General features: G+C 43.5%; 1 protein-coding gene across 1 annotated transcript; it reads left to right on the forward strand.

Annotated features, from left to right (window-relative positions):
- Nucleotides 1-10,581: 10,581 nt before the first annotated feature.
- LOC147423616 (uncharacterized) lies at nucleotides 10,582-11,946 on the forward strand. The gene is made up of 2 exons (XM_086501734.1): nucleotides 10,582-10,818; nucleotides 11,138-11,946. The coding sequence occupies exons 1-2, from the start codon at nucleotides 10,606-10,608 to the stop codon at nucleotides 11,762-11,764; spliced, it is 840 nt and encodes a 279-aa protein (XP_086357860.1). The 5' UTR covers nucleotides 10,582-10,605; the 3' UTR covers nucleotides 11,765-11,946.
- The last annotated feature ends 1,862 nt before the right edge of the window (nucleotides 11,947-13,808 follow it).

The raw sequence follows: 13,808 nt of genomic DNA on the forward strand, positions 1-13,808 counted from the left end.
CAAGGCATTATCACACACACTCTCAGACAATCTCATGTGTGAAGCAAGAAGACTCTCTCTCTCTCCTTCTCAAGCTTTAATGGAAATCTCATCATCTACTCCAAGCTTGTGAGAAGGGAGGCTGACACCAACAACTCTTGGCTTTGTGATGCAAATCCAACCAAGAGCCAAGCTTCAATGCATGCTCATCTCCTCTAGCATGCTAATTACTAAGCTATGCTAAGCTTTTATGAGCGATTATGTGAAGAGATATACTTCTTTCTCGTAAGACTACTCCTTCTTCCTCTCAATCTACTCTCATACCCCGCTAGCTCTCACCATCTTCGAAGATGTGTGAGGTCTTGGGTCTGAGACTGTGAGGGAATTGATGTTGTGTTTTATAAGTGTGTGCATGGTGCTTGAAGCTTCCATCTTCATTGCACCAGCAAGTTATTGAAGGAACACAAAGTATTGTATTGTAAAATGTCTCCCTTGATGGGGGAAACCTATAATACAAAGCCTTTTGGAGGGGGGACTGGCTCCATGTAAATTTGGTCCTCAACTGTTATCAATAGCTTAATTTCTCTCTCTTTTGAAGTATTGTTCATGCCTATCTAACTAGGTGTTATGCTTTTTGTTGCTCTCTCCATCCAAGCACTCTTGTTTTGCTCATTAGGAATCTATTCTAATGAAATGCTCACTATGTTTATGTTATTTTCCGCTACACACAAGTTACTAGGCCATTAAATGTTACAGCTCTTACATGACCTTGTCATGTCTCTCAAGAGCAAAAATGGAGGATAACATAGTTTGTCCATCCTATTGGAAAAAACAAACAAAAAGAAACAAAACCAAATCAGATGCGTACCTGGAGGTTGAACATAGTGGTCACTAGTCCGTAGTGAAAGGCACCTGTCCAAATTTCCCTGCCTGCAAGGCATAGGAGCACTAATTGAAAATTAGTGAAATGCAAGTAGTATTGCACATGTAAGCTTGGGTGTTTCCTGTGCAATCCAGACCCCTTGGTTAAACTTGGCAGGAGAACTGCTCAACTAGCAGCTGGCCCTTGGCCGATGCCGTGACCCCCCTAGGGTTTGCCCGTGGCATCACATTCCTGTGGAAGTTAAAATTTGTCCACTAGCCCTTGGCAGTCTATGGACTGCTTTTCTTGAAAATACAAGTGTGAAGGTTCTAATTATTGACCATCAACTCTTACTAAGTGACTTAGGAATCACGAGCTGGGACTTACCCCAAAACTGTACTCATATAGTCATACTTAATGCCAATAGGAGATCCATTGAAGTTAGAGTCGTATTCACAACTAGATTGTTTGCACACCCAAAATTCCATAATCTTGGGTTTTTGTGAACATGCGTGTTGTCTATGTTCACCTTTCCCACATGGAATTTGGGAAGAGAGAGAGAGAGAGAGAGAGAATGTTGGGCTGAGAAAACCCCCGTATTTCAATGTGTGGTATGCCCCTTGTATGTGTCTTAGCTTATCCTATTAGCGTATAATTGTGTAGTTGTACCACGCTCGCATAGAGAAAGGTAGCATAAGTCACGTCTTGAGCCATTGACCTTGTATGTGAGTGTGACCATACCAGGGTAACTTTAAACATGGCACTTTGCCTGCGAATAACATAATTTTTTTTGAAGATATCATCTACTTACCTTGTCCTTGACAGAGTATTTAGCGTTATAGCGAAAGCGTATGCAATGATGGGTGTTGTACGTCCCATCAAAAAAAAAATGATAAGCCCTTGGCTTCAATGACAGCCGCAACCATGTGAGCCGTTGGTATGCGTGCCTTGCACAATTACATTGCACGAATATATCACAGTGCGTCGTTGCATAAAGTATGAACTTATATTCACATAGTACCAAAGATGTGTGCCATTATCATTCATCTGAAGTCAATCGATAATACTATGGCACATAAGAGAAGCCGTGCTTCACATGAAGACAGGCAAAGCACCTTGCTTTGTACAGTTGCTTCGTATGGAGTCTACCCAAGCACTCTACTTTGCACAACAGAGAGATCTTTTTCCAAAATGAAAAGTAAAACATAGAAAAAAACAAACATAACTGGAAATTGACTAACCTCGTCGCCCTATTGTGGCGAGTTGTCGTGAGTTTTTCGAAATAAAAACTAGCTTAAATCTAGCTCATAACCATATATTGCTGCGTGAGTGAGGTAGTTACGTCCTCGTGTGATCTTAAAACCTGCAGACATCTTGGCAAGTTGCCCTAAGTTCGTATGCTATTAGCATATTCCCAACGTTGAAAACCGTTATGCCAAATGTCAAAAGGGAAGCCATGCTTCACATAAGGTATGGAGCCATGCTCCGTTGTTGGAGGATCATAATCTAGGTTGACTGCATCGATGGCAGACAACGGGCCTAGGAGTTCTCTCCTAGCATTGCTTGCCAACATCGTGAAAGAATAACTAGTGATCGCCCTCGGTGAGTACCTTTACCACACAAATCACAGGCCATGCCTGACTTGCTTTTAAATATCGAAGGGTTGAATAAACCCAAGCTGTGTTTAAGATCAATGATGTTGGCTACACAAGCTTTCCACATGAGCACCTCCCTGTACAGAGCCTTGCTCCCTCACAGTACAAATGATAGGTCAGCACTCGTCGGCCTTGCCGAATTTGTATTCCCTACAATGCACAGGCCTTGCATGTACATGCAAGACATAACCAATGTACCTTGGGCATATGGAGCCTGCTCCAATCTAGTGACAAATGAATTGTCGATATACCCATATACGACCGTGTGTTCACGTTCAAGGTTGAAACAAAATTTGAAGAAACTTGACCGCGTCGATCCACCACCTCGTTGATTGGGACGCCATATTGAAAGCGTATAATTGCAACAATCCAAATCTAGTGCAAGCATATAAACAAAGCGTACCTGGATTGCAATCGTTAACAGTGCCAACCTCGTATTGGGCAATTTGTCATTGCAGTGGCGTGGAGCCTTGCTCCTCTCTACATGCTTCCCTTGCACTTTGCACTATGCTCGACAATGTTGCTTTTAAAAACAAGCGAATGATCTGTGTTGCTTGCATGCCAGTTGATGTAGCATTGCCTAAACCCGTTTGCCAATCCAATTGATTTGATGGCAATTTCGACATCCCAACTTGCCATAAAGCTTTGATTTTCCGTAGCGATGCAAATTCTTGCATATAAGCTTTTGAAAAATAGTACATCCTGCATGCGAATGGTGTACCAAGGCATGGATGGTCCATGCATAACATCAAATAGATGGCTTTTGCCCATGCCTTACTCTCCGTGGGCACCTATCCTAAGGAGGGTTTTGTGTTTTTGTTAATTTAAGGCCAAGGGCCTTTGGGTGTCGGCGCTCCGCACAGCAGCAATGGCATCAGGCCGCTGAGTGGTCAAAGGTGCACACCTTGGGCACTGTAGTGCTCCTCAGCGTGAGCGGCAGAGTCGAGTTGTCTTTGCTCATGGCCTCGCACACCCATCAAGATCCACAACACAGGATTCTATGCCGATCGACCCGTCACCTTCCTGCCTCAAAAGGCTCTACACACGGGTCCATTCGTCATCATCCCCGCCTAGCAAGAGGTCCTGCACACACACGGTGTGCCTTGTCCCCGACCTTGAACACCATGGCTTGCATGATCATGTGTGCGCATCTGTTGCACGTGTCAATGCAAGGGACTTGCCGATACACTGTGTATGAGCCACAAATGGCTCCAAGCACACAACTAGACTAATCTAGCAAGCTCAAGAGAGCAAGGGTGTGTCACTCACTGCCCTATGCTCACCTTCGTGGAGGATTCCTCACCGCGAAGAAGAAGGAGCTACTGCTGTGCCGCGTTCAACCGCCTCGTCGCCGCCGTGCCGTCGTCGCAATGCTCGATCGCACACACACTCTCTCTCTCTCTCTCTCTCTCACACACACACACACACACACACACACACACACACACACACACAAGGAGATGAAGAAGAAGAAGATGGAGATGGAGCAAGAGCACTCTTCAATCGCACAAATGAGAGTGAATGATTTTTAGGTTTAGGTGACTTTTATATGAGCTTGCCCCATTCACACTTGGGCGCCCATACTTAGCCAACTAACCCTTGAATGTTCCTGTTAGTGTGTGCCTCTCATTGGCGATCACTCTTACCCTTTTCCTATTGGACCGACAAGCCCATTACCTGACTCTACCAAATAAATAATACGGCGTCTATCGTAGGTGATAGGAATGTGCATGAGGGTTAACATGCCCCCCTTCCTGATGTAGAGTCCATCCTCGGAAGCTTTTGAGTTGAAGCTCATTCGTCGAGGTGGAAGAGCCTTTGAGATGAGTGTCCTTAGCCTTCTTCAGTCACTGCAAAATTAAACAACATTGGCACAGTAATTGCATTCTCATATACAATTAAAAAGCATATACAGTTGTAGTCAGACAAATTGATTGGTAACAATATTTTAAACCATTTGTCAGCAATAAACATTAAACTGTAATATAATCAAACGCATAAACAGTTGTAAAGGTAAAAAACTAAACAAGTTCGGGGTCGCTAATTTAATGGTCAAAAGGCACTAAAGATCGACTATTAATACCATGGGCAACCTTCTCAATTTTCTCTGGTCAATTAAGTTTTTTAATGCGAGAGCCAAGTATTTCATGTACGAGGGCTGACTAGAGGCTATACCTAGAAGACCTTGTAGTTAAGCTACGATAAAAGGAATTGCATATGAAATCATCGCTTGAGTTATTTCCTTTTCTTTGACCCCCAAAGTCTTTTCACAGTGATTCCATTTTGATGTGTGTGCTTATTTTGTATGCCTTGGGTTTTTTGCTTTTCAAAGAAAAGCGCCCACACTGGGAACCTCTAGGCCTCTAGTACCATAGGCGATACATGTGAGTGGAGTACCAAATCAAGCTGAGATTTCTCTTCTAGCTTAAGATTTTACATTGTGGCACTTTGATTTTTTTGTCTGTTGGTTTTCAACATTTTAATTTTGTAACTTTGGGGGTCATATAACATTGTTACCCTCCCCAGGCTCATCACGCTAGTAAACTCCCTTTATAACACTTAAGCTAAAGGTTTTTAGACCAGTCATGCACCATTTTTGCTTCCCTCATGAAAGGACGTCCTAAGATCATCTCAGATGCCACAGTGTGCTTGGAGAAATCCATAACAATGAAGGTAATTCTTATTTTATGTCCAAAGACCTTGATCTTGAGATCTTCTAGCATCCCAATAGGTTTAACAATAGAACCATTGGCCATCTTCACTACTATGGTTGTGGTCGCAAGGTGAGGTCTTCCCGTAGTTTCCCAGCAATTTTTAGTCACAATGCTAACCCCAACGACACCATCAAGGATTCCCTTCACAGTTAATCCTTTCGTAGTGATTGTATGGTCGCATTGGATTCATCACCCTCAAAGTATTGTCCCAACTTGTTAACAGGTATTTCTATAACAAGGTTCTCATCTAGGTTGGGTTGTGGATCTAAGTGTTCCTCCTCTATTGGCATCTCCCCAACTCCATCCATCTGGGCAAATTGTGGTAGCCCAAACTTCAGTTCTCCATTGAGGAAGGCTCGAAGAGCTGAGACTAGCTCAGGGTCTTTATATAGTTTGGACATGATGGTGGTTCTAACTTCTGAAGACATGAAATCCATCAATTTGGCAATGTTTAACGACACCTTTTGGGCTTCAGTCCCTTGACATGGGGAAGATGGGATCTCCATTTCTTCAATAGGATCAGGTAGTCCCTCTGTAAACATTCTTTCCATCAAGAAGTGAGTACGCCCACTTTCCCATGACTTTAAGCCACTTTCTTATTGGATGACACTAGGTATGGCTAAGGGTCTATAAACTTGGTGAGGTTGTTGTTGCGTAGGGAACACGGTCTCTGTAATCTAGATCTCCCTAGGTACTGGTTCTAGATCCCTTTGGGTATCTTCTACCAAACTCCTCAATTGCTTGACTCGCTCGATCTCCTCTGTAGGGTTTGGATAAGTTCATATCTTCTTCTTAGATCCTGGCCATTATGGCTCATGAAGATCTTCCTTGTTGGTTTCTATCTTAGTGGTCGTTTTGGTCTCCATGGTTTCACCTAAATTAGAATCCTCTTCAGCATCGTTCATATATACGGGATCGTCACCAATCACTATGTTAGTCTTTGAACTGGGGTCTGACTTCCCTGCTTTTTGTGATCTCTTCCTTCATGTTTTCTTCTTTTTCTGAGATTGGGCAATTGATGCCGTGTTTCTTTTCTCAAGAATATAATTTTGTTTTTGGAGCATCGATCGTGTGAGTACGTTGTACTTTGTGATGGCTCCTCGGTAACCTCAATCAAGATTACACATGAGTATCGCCATTGTGGATGTGCTGGCTTGATTGGTTTGCATTAGTGTGGCGTTCTTTTGTAGCCTAATAGGACACTCGGCCACACGATGTGGACCTCCACACTCATAGCATTGAAGAGGTGGTCTCTTAGGAGTGTAATTGACATTTTGGCCTCTTGCAGCAAGAGCGGCTACTTGATAGACAGGTTTGACTTGTCCCCAATAGTCCTCCATGTAGTATTGTGGACTTTCTTCAAGTGCATCCATCCCATAGGCAATATTAGGGTCTATACCTTCCTCACAACCTTCCAAACAAGCAATGGGTGACTCACAACCCACTTGATTCATGAAAGTGATTCTCGGATGTGGTGGTTGCGGTCCTAGCACTGGAGGTGGTAAGGATGTTGTTTGAACAACATTTTGGACCCTAGGGACCATGTGTTGTGACGTTTGTTCAAGAGGTGGGGCCGGGGCATCAATGCAGGCACTCGAGGTGTGTCTGCCCATGCTAAGGTTGGTCTATTGGACATTGTGTGCTTAAATACTATGCAATCCTTAGCTTGATGACCATACCTCCCACATGCATTGAAGTTCCCATTGAATTTTACTCTAAAAGTAGGGCATTCACTGGTACTATGAGGTCCATAGCATACTAAGCACCATTGTTGCTCCCTTCTTGGATACATATGATTGTTTTGCGGAGCAGGATTGTCTCTAAGACTCTCTTGAATGGCCTTGGTGAGATCTGCTAAAGTCATCTCAGATATCTTTGGCTCTTTAGCAATAGGCTTTAGGGTCATTGGCTGATGCCCCGATGCTTGCGAGCTAATAGATTTAGGCTCAACAGACACTCTTTCTCCTTGAATCATTAAATTATTCTCCAATTGGATCGCATTGGTGGTGACTGCTTCCCAAGTGGTGGTGATACCTCTAATGACTAGGTCATTGTAGATATCCTCATGTCGTATATCTAGCAATTGATTATTATTGAAGCGCTCATTTGGATTACACAAGAATTCAAATGCTTTAAGCGACTAATAAAGTCTCTCACCAACTCTCCTTCCTCTTGTTGGGCTTTCTGGAGCTGAGAGGCTACACCCCAAAGCACTCCCTCTCGTATGTATTCTTTTAAGAATAGTCTCCTAAGAGTAGGGTAAATCGTTTTTTCTACCGCCCTTAGGGTTCTATACCAATCCCCAGCCTTCCCACTTAAGGTTAGGCTTAAAGCATTACTCTTATGCAGGTCATTGTGTTCTCCTAGAGAATCGCATATTGTTCAAACACTTCGATATGCTTTCTCACATCCCCGTCTAAATTTTTGTGTGAGCTTGGCTATTTGTATTCCCTTACTTCTAGGTTCTCTATCAGGCTGTTACACATATTCTCAGCAATAGATCGACCGATAGCTTGAGCAAATCTTGCCAAGTCACCTAAGTGAGCAGGAACCGTGGGTGGAGGTGCTCCAGAGACTACATGTGGATTAGGTATTGGCATTGGGCTTGGCGCATAGGAAGCCCTTGGGTTCCACGTTTGGTACGGTGTTGTGCCATGTGGCGTTCCAAATTTCATATGTGTGGCCCTAGCCATAGCAGACGTCGGATGTGACATGCTAATGCTAGCCGGTATGGTCCCATGGAAATAAGAACTTGGGTGTTGTGGTTGTGGAGCATAGGTTGTTGAAACAATGGGAGGGGTAGGGGCTACATGAGTGCGATGACCCATAGGTGCATACGATTGGTACACACTTGTAGGGGCCGTTGTCGGCATTGAGCTACCATGTAGGTGCTTTACTAACAAATGAGGTCCATGGCGTGTTTCTTGGCATGCCCATCATTGGGCTATGCATGGTAGCCGTGGTGTCATCAAGGGAAAGATGAGCTAGACTTGGAAAAGTAAAGCTATCACTTGTAGGCTCAGATTGCACTGAGATCCCTGGCGAAACAACATATGAGGGATCCATCGGAGTTACCGAGGGAGTCTCCATTTGTGATAAGGTTGGTTGTTTAGCCTTCCTTGTATCCAAGAATCTCATGAGACCCATTGAAGGCATATGGATCCCCTTGTTCTGTCTCTCTAGCTCAATAACCCTATGGATGACCTCACAAACTCTTTGTCGTTGATCCTCTACGCTAGTAGCACCCGTTGTGGATTGTAGGACATTTAACCAACCCACGTGATAGGGGTGACATGTGTATAAGTCGGTTAGAGTTTCCGTTTGTAGTTTGTACTCCCAGTTCTCATTTAAGAACGCTCCATCTAGGATTGAGGTGCTAGGGGTGTCTTTAGAACTATATGCAATGTGGCTCTCTATGGGTTGACCTTAGTGGTCGCTAATTCAGGAGCACTCGCTCTCCTAGCAAGGATATTGACATAGGAGCTTTTGCTTTTAACTCTCTTCGTTGCTCCGCCTTGTGTAAGCTCTCAATTTCCTTTTCCCTAGCCGCAATGATATATTGCTCAACCTCTTGCACTTCGGCAAGGCTTCTACCATCAAGTAATATATCCTCGGAGGGGAATAGCTCTGAAGAGTCAGGGGGTGCAGTGAATGGAGTATTCACGTGCACATTGTCTAAGAGCATGGGGTCTACGTTGGTCATGAATGGCTTTTAGTGGACAATACTCTTTCCTTGAGGGTGGACCATTTGAGAGTTGGAAAATGATTTAGATACCAATAGTTTATGCCTTTACCCTCAATTTCGATGCTTTTTCTTGGATTAGTCAACAACAGTAACTTCTATAGATACTGGTTGTACAACTTGTGAGTCAGTTGAGTTGAGGAGATTCTTGTTAGACTTGGATTTACTTTTAGTGGACAACATTTTACTTCCTGTATGTGTATATAGGGAAATGGGGTGGTCAACCCTAGTAATCGTGGTTGCTTTTCTACGCATTCTTTGTCCCATGCTCATTGCATGTGCATTGAAGTAGGCCATGGAAGTTGAAGACATTAGAGAGAATGTGATACCCCCCCCCCCCCCGCCCCCATGTTACCATGTTCTTGGCAGTAGTGATGACTTTATGCAAGGTTGGTGGACAACATCTATTCCATGCACACAACTTACAACACATGATGAGGAAAGATGGTGGTATTGTGCATGACAAAAAACATGATGAAATCGTTGGTATGGTACCAATTGATCAAGAAGAGTGGGAGGAATTCGAGATTGTGTAACGTGGGAGTCTCGTTGAGGTCCCATTCACATAGGCTTGGGTTCTACGTAGAAATTTAAAAATCATGAACTCCAAGAGCATGTTCCCAAGTAAATTTCAATGGATGTGTTAATATTATTTGAGTTTTAAGCTTACAATTACCTTTCAAACAATATCTCCCATCAAACTACACATTGGATGGTCACAATCGGAGGTTGTGCTTTCATGCGTGTTTGTTGTCTTTGTATGCTGATTGAAATATCTCTCTCAATCATAGTAACTTGGCCTAAGGAAAGTCATGCTATAAAACCACGTAATCGATGCATTGCAGAGTCTCTTTCTAGTCATTTACCAAGGGCATATCTGGGTCTTAACCTCAAGAGGATGAAGCACACAAGGGGATTCTTTTGGTTTTTGTGTGTGAGTTTATTCGAATGTCACAATGAGAAATCAAACAATCTACGCATACTTTCTCACCCTAGTCTTTGATATGTCTTATTATTATCATTTTTCTATGCAAGAGTTGTCCTGAGTTCCCCAACATTGCACATGTTGCTCACAAATCACTACATAAAAGCTACTTGGTAGAAATGATAGTGCGGTTGCTCTTTAAGACTTGGGAGAGCAACTCGATGATGAAATGAGATGTACAAGTACCATACGCTCCTCCACTGACAAGATTACTACAAACAGGCGCATAATGGTGCTCAGTGAGGGGACTCTGGTAGCAGAGAAAGCACACTGCAACTGTCCGAGGCACATGTCTTGTGCATTGAACTTGAGTAGGAAAAACTTGGTGGTTGCCATGGGAAGTGGGCTTGGTGGCAAGGGGAATATGTAAGCAATGGTCTCGGATAGGGAGGCCATGAAATGTGAGAGAAGGTGGCACCATGGATGGGATTCAAAAGCTGGAAGCAAAAACAAAGAGCAAAAGGAAACAGTTTCGTGAAGGAGAAAAGCACTTAACCGTCGATGGCGTCAGATCTAACGGCTCAAAATTAAACTTGAAGCGGACTTCGATCCTCTCTTTGGTGAATGGACCAATAGGAAGCCAGGATTTCAAGAAGGGGCCTTCAACAAGGCTTAAAAAGCAGCTTCATCGTCACATAACCTCGTGTGGTTATTTTTATACACACTGTATGTCTGGCTCATTTCTTGTCAATCCACAGTCAGATCCCGAGCTCCTGCACCTCAGCCCTCTCGCAAGTTTTCCGCGTATTTCCATGGCCGCCGCTGAAGCTTCCCCGGCTCCTCCGCCCGCAGAGAAGAAGGCAAAGAAGGCCGCTCCCAAGAAGGCCAAGTCTGCTACGCCAAAGAGTAAATCGGAACCTGCTCACCCCAGTTATCTTCAGGTCTTTTTCCTTTTCTCTGCTAGATTGGGGAGAACTTTGATTTACTGTACGCAGTTGCAACCATTGGGCACTTGATTGTATTATTTCAGACTAGGCTTGTTTTGCGTTTTCAGAGAGAGAGAGAGAGAGAGAGAGAGAGAGAGAGAGAGAGAGAGAGAGAGAGAGAGAGAGAGAGAGAGAGAGAGAGAGGTTTTATTTTCACCATGGCGATCCGGTTTTTCTTCATGGCCGATTGCCAATAAGTTTCCTGGACATGCATTTGTGATTGAGGGCTGGTTCCTGGTATGCCCATTTTTGACTGCCTGCTTCTAATCTGCAGATGAGTTCGGAGGCTATTGCCGCACTTAAGGAGAGGACTGGTTCCAGTCAGTATGCCATTGCCAAGTACATAGATGCCAAGTATAAGGGTGTTCTTCCTCCCAATTTCAAGAAGCTTTTGACAGTACAGCTGAGAAATTTGGTAAAACAGAACAAACTAGTGAAGGTCAAGGCTTCGTACAAGCTATCTGATGAGCTCAAAAAGCAAGTGGCTCCCAAGAAGAGCAAGTCTTCCGCTGCCGCAAAGGCACCCTCTGCCCCAAAGGCAATAAAACCAGCGCCCAAGAAGGTAGCGCCAAAGAAGGCCGCCCCCAAGAAGGCCAAGTCGCCCAAGAAGTCTGCTAAGAAGGCAGCACCAAAGAAGGCTGTGGTTGCTAAATCGCCTCCTGCTGCTGCTGCAGCACCCCCTCCGCCTCCTCCTGCTTCAACCCCCAAGAAAGCAGCAACCCCCAAAAAGCCAGCGCCTAAGAAGGCAGCAACGCCCAAGAAGACCCCAAAGCCCAAAGCAGTGAAGGTGGCTCCCAAGTCTCCCGTTAAGTCACCTGCCAAGCCTGCTCCCAAGTCTCCAAAGCCTAAAGCTGCGCCCAAAGCGAAGAAAACTCCTGCAAAGAAGGCCAGGAAGGCTTGATCTCTGCTAATTGTAGTTTTTAGATTAATGTCTGCCTCTTTTTAGGTCTTCCTCTCTAACTGAAAGCGTAGGCTAGTGTTTTACGAGGTTTGGGGGTTGTAGTACTTTTCCCCCATGGACACATTTGTTTATTGCCCGCCCTCTTTTAACGGAGGAAATTTAATTAAGGAGCCTGTTGTACATACTGCCATTTTTTACTGTTTTCTTGTAACACTAAGAGGGTTTTACGGGGAATTTGTTTGGCTTGGTTTCGCAGAATTGATCGAATTATTGCTGTAATTATGGTGTAATTTTCTTATGATTAGGGAGCCTTGTTGGTCTGCCAAGGTCTGTCAGATGGTAATTGCCTGAGATATATCATGTTAGCACACTCATCTTGATATTATGATTAGGGAGCCTTGTTGGTCTGTCAAGGTCTGTCAGATGGTAATTGCCTGAGATATCATGTTAGCACACTCATCTTGATAATTTTGCCCGACAAAGAGCATGCTGCATGTGAATGTAGTACGTGTTAATGAGAATGCATGGCCGTCCCCTATACAACTTTAGCTTAAGCCTGGCCGTCCCATCTTATCAGTGCCTGGCATGCATTGTGGCTTTTCGTAATGCAAAATGATTTGATGTGCGCTTACAAATGCGAGTATTTTTCAGACGTGGAATAAAGCTTTGAAAAGGTGTTCTTCGTTGAATCTGAGTGATATCGCCATAAGCTTAGAACACAATCTCTTGATCCAAAGGAAGAGGATAGCTCTTCCACTCTTGATCTAAAGGAGAGGATACCTCTTCCAAAAATTGGTAAAGAGAAGTAAAGATAGCAAGTGATAAAATCATGAGGCGTACCAATGATGAGATGCATCTAAGCATCACATTTCAATTTAGGATAAGCTCATTGAATATAGTTTCAAATGTGAAGAGATAAAACAACTCACAGCTCATTGACTATAGCAAGTGATGGATGGTGATATGCATCAATTAGAGATGTATGTATTTATGATGTGCAAAAATGCTATGATAATTCTCTCCCTCTCTCTCTCTCTCTCCCTCTCACTCACACACATGGTCATTTTGTCTTCCTACGATTGCTTCATCCAACAACACATGCTTACACTTGAGCTACTAATGGAATAGATGGTTATTTTGTTTTGTCGGAGTTTACCTTGAGTTTGTACCTTGCTATTTGTGATTGTTGATATTTTCCCTTGAAATTCTATTCTCTCTCTCTCACACACACACACACACACACACACACACACACACACACAGTTACGTTTATTTGTGGCTTACTAGCGGAAAAAATTCCCTTGATAAGCAGTCTTCTATTCTTAGATACTCTTGTCCAACCCTTTAAATTGCAACATTAATTGGACTTGGGATGTGCCATCCACTTAAATTCTTGTAAACAACCCTAAATCTTTCTCCTAATTCGCATAATTTGGTAAGGTAAATAGGTTTTATTTACCTTAGAAAAACCCTTGAGGTGCTAGTTTTCTGTGGTGGGATCCCACCCCTAAACTCATTCAATAGAGTAGTCACCTTTGGGTACGTTTCCTTTATTTGGTCTCTCTCGAGCGTGAATACATTTTTTGCACATGTCTTTACAAGCACTTTTGCTTGCCTATTGGCATAGTGGTTTGTTCTCCAGTATGCCAATTTGGTACCCCTTTCTCTTCTCTGTGCGCCATTGCAAATCACTTGTACTATCATAACATTGTAGTTGTGTCTCGTGCAAACTTGGACTTCGGACCGATTTTGTAAGCAATTTTCGTGGGACTAATTGATTGATTATTGTTGGATGGGCTTCTACTTGCAACTATTTAACACAAGGTGAGGGATTATCTTTCCCCTCGCTTAGCTTTGCTCTCTGTTGTGTGTATCGTGGAAAGTAAGTTGAGTGTGTTTGCCGTTTACATTGGTTCACAATAGACGAATGTGTGTGTGGGATGTTGCTGAGTTCCCCTTCTTAAAGTAGCACTATGGAGCTTGTTGAACAAAACACTACCTCTCAGGTTGGAGTTGAGCCGAATTCGATTTTTTTTTTTTCCAT

The sequence above is a fragment of the Adiantum capillus-veneris genome, chromosome 26 (genome assembly GCF_014529385.1).
Source record: "Adiantum capillus-veneris isolate H3 chromosome 26, ASM1452938v2, whole genome shotgun sequence".
In the NCBI taxonomy this organism is placed as follows: domain Eukaryota; kingdom Viridiplantae; phylum Streptophyta; class Polypodiopsida; order Polypodiales; family Pteridaceae; genus Adiantum; species Adiantum capillus-veneris.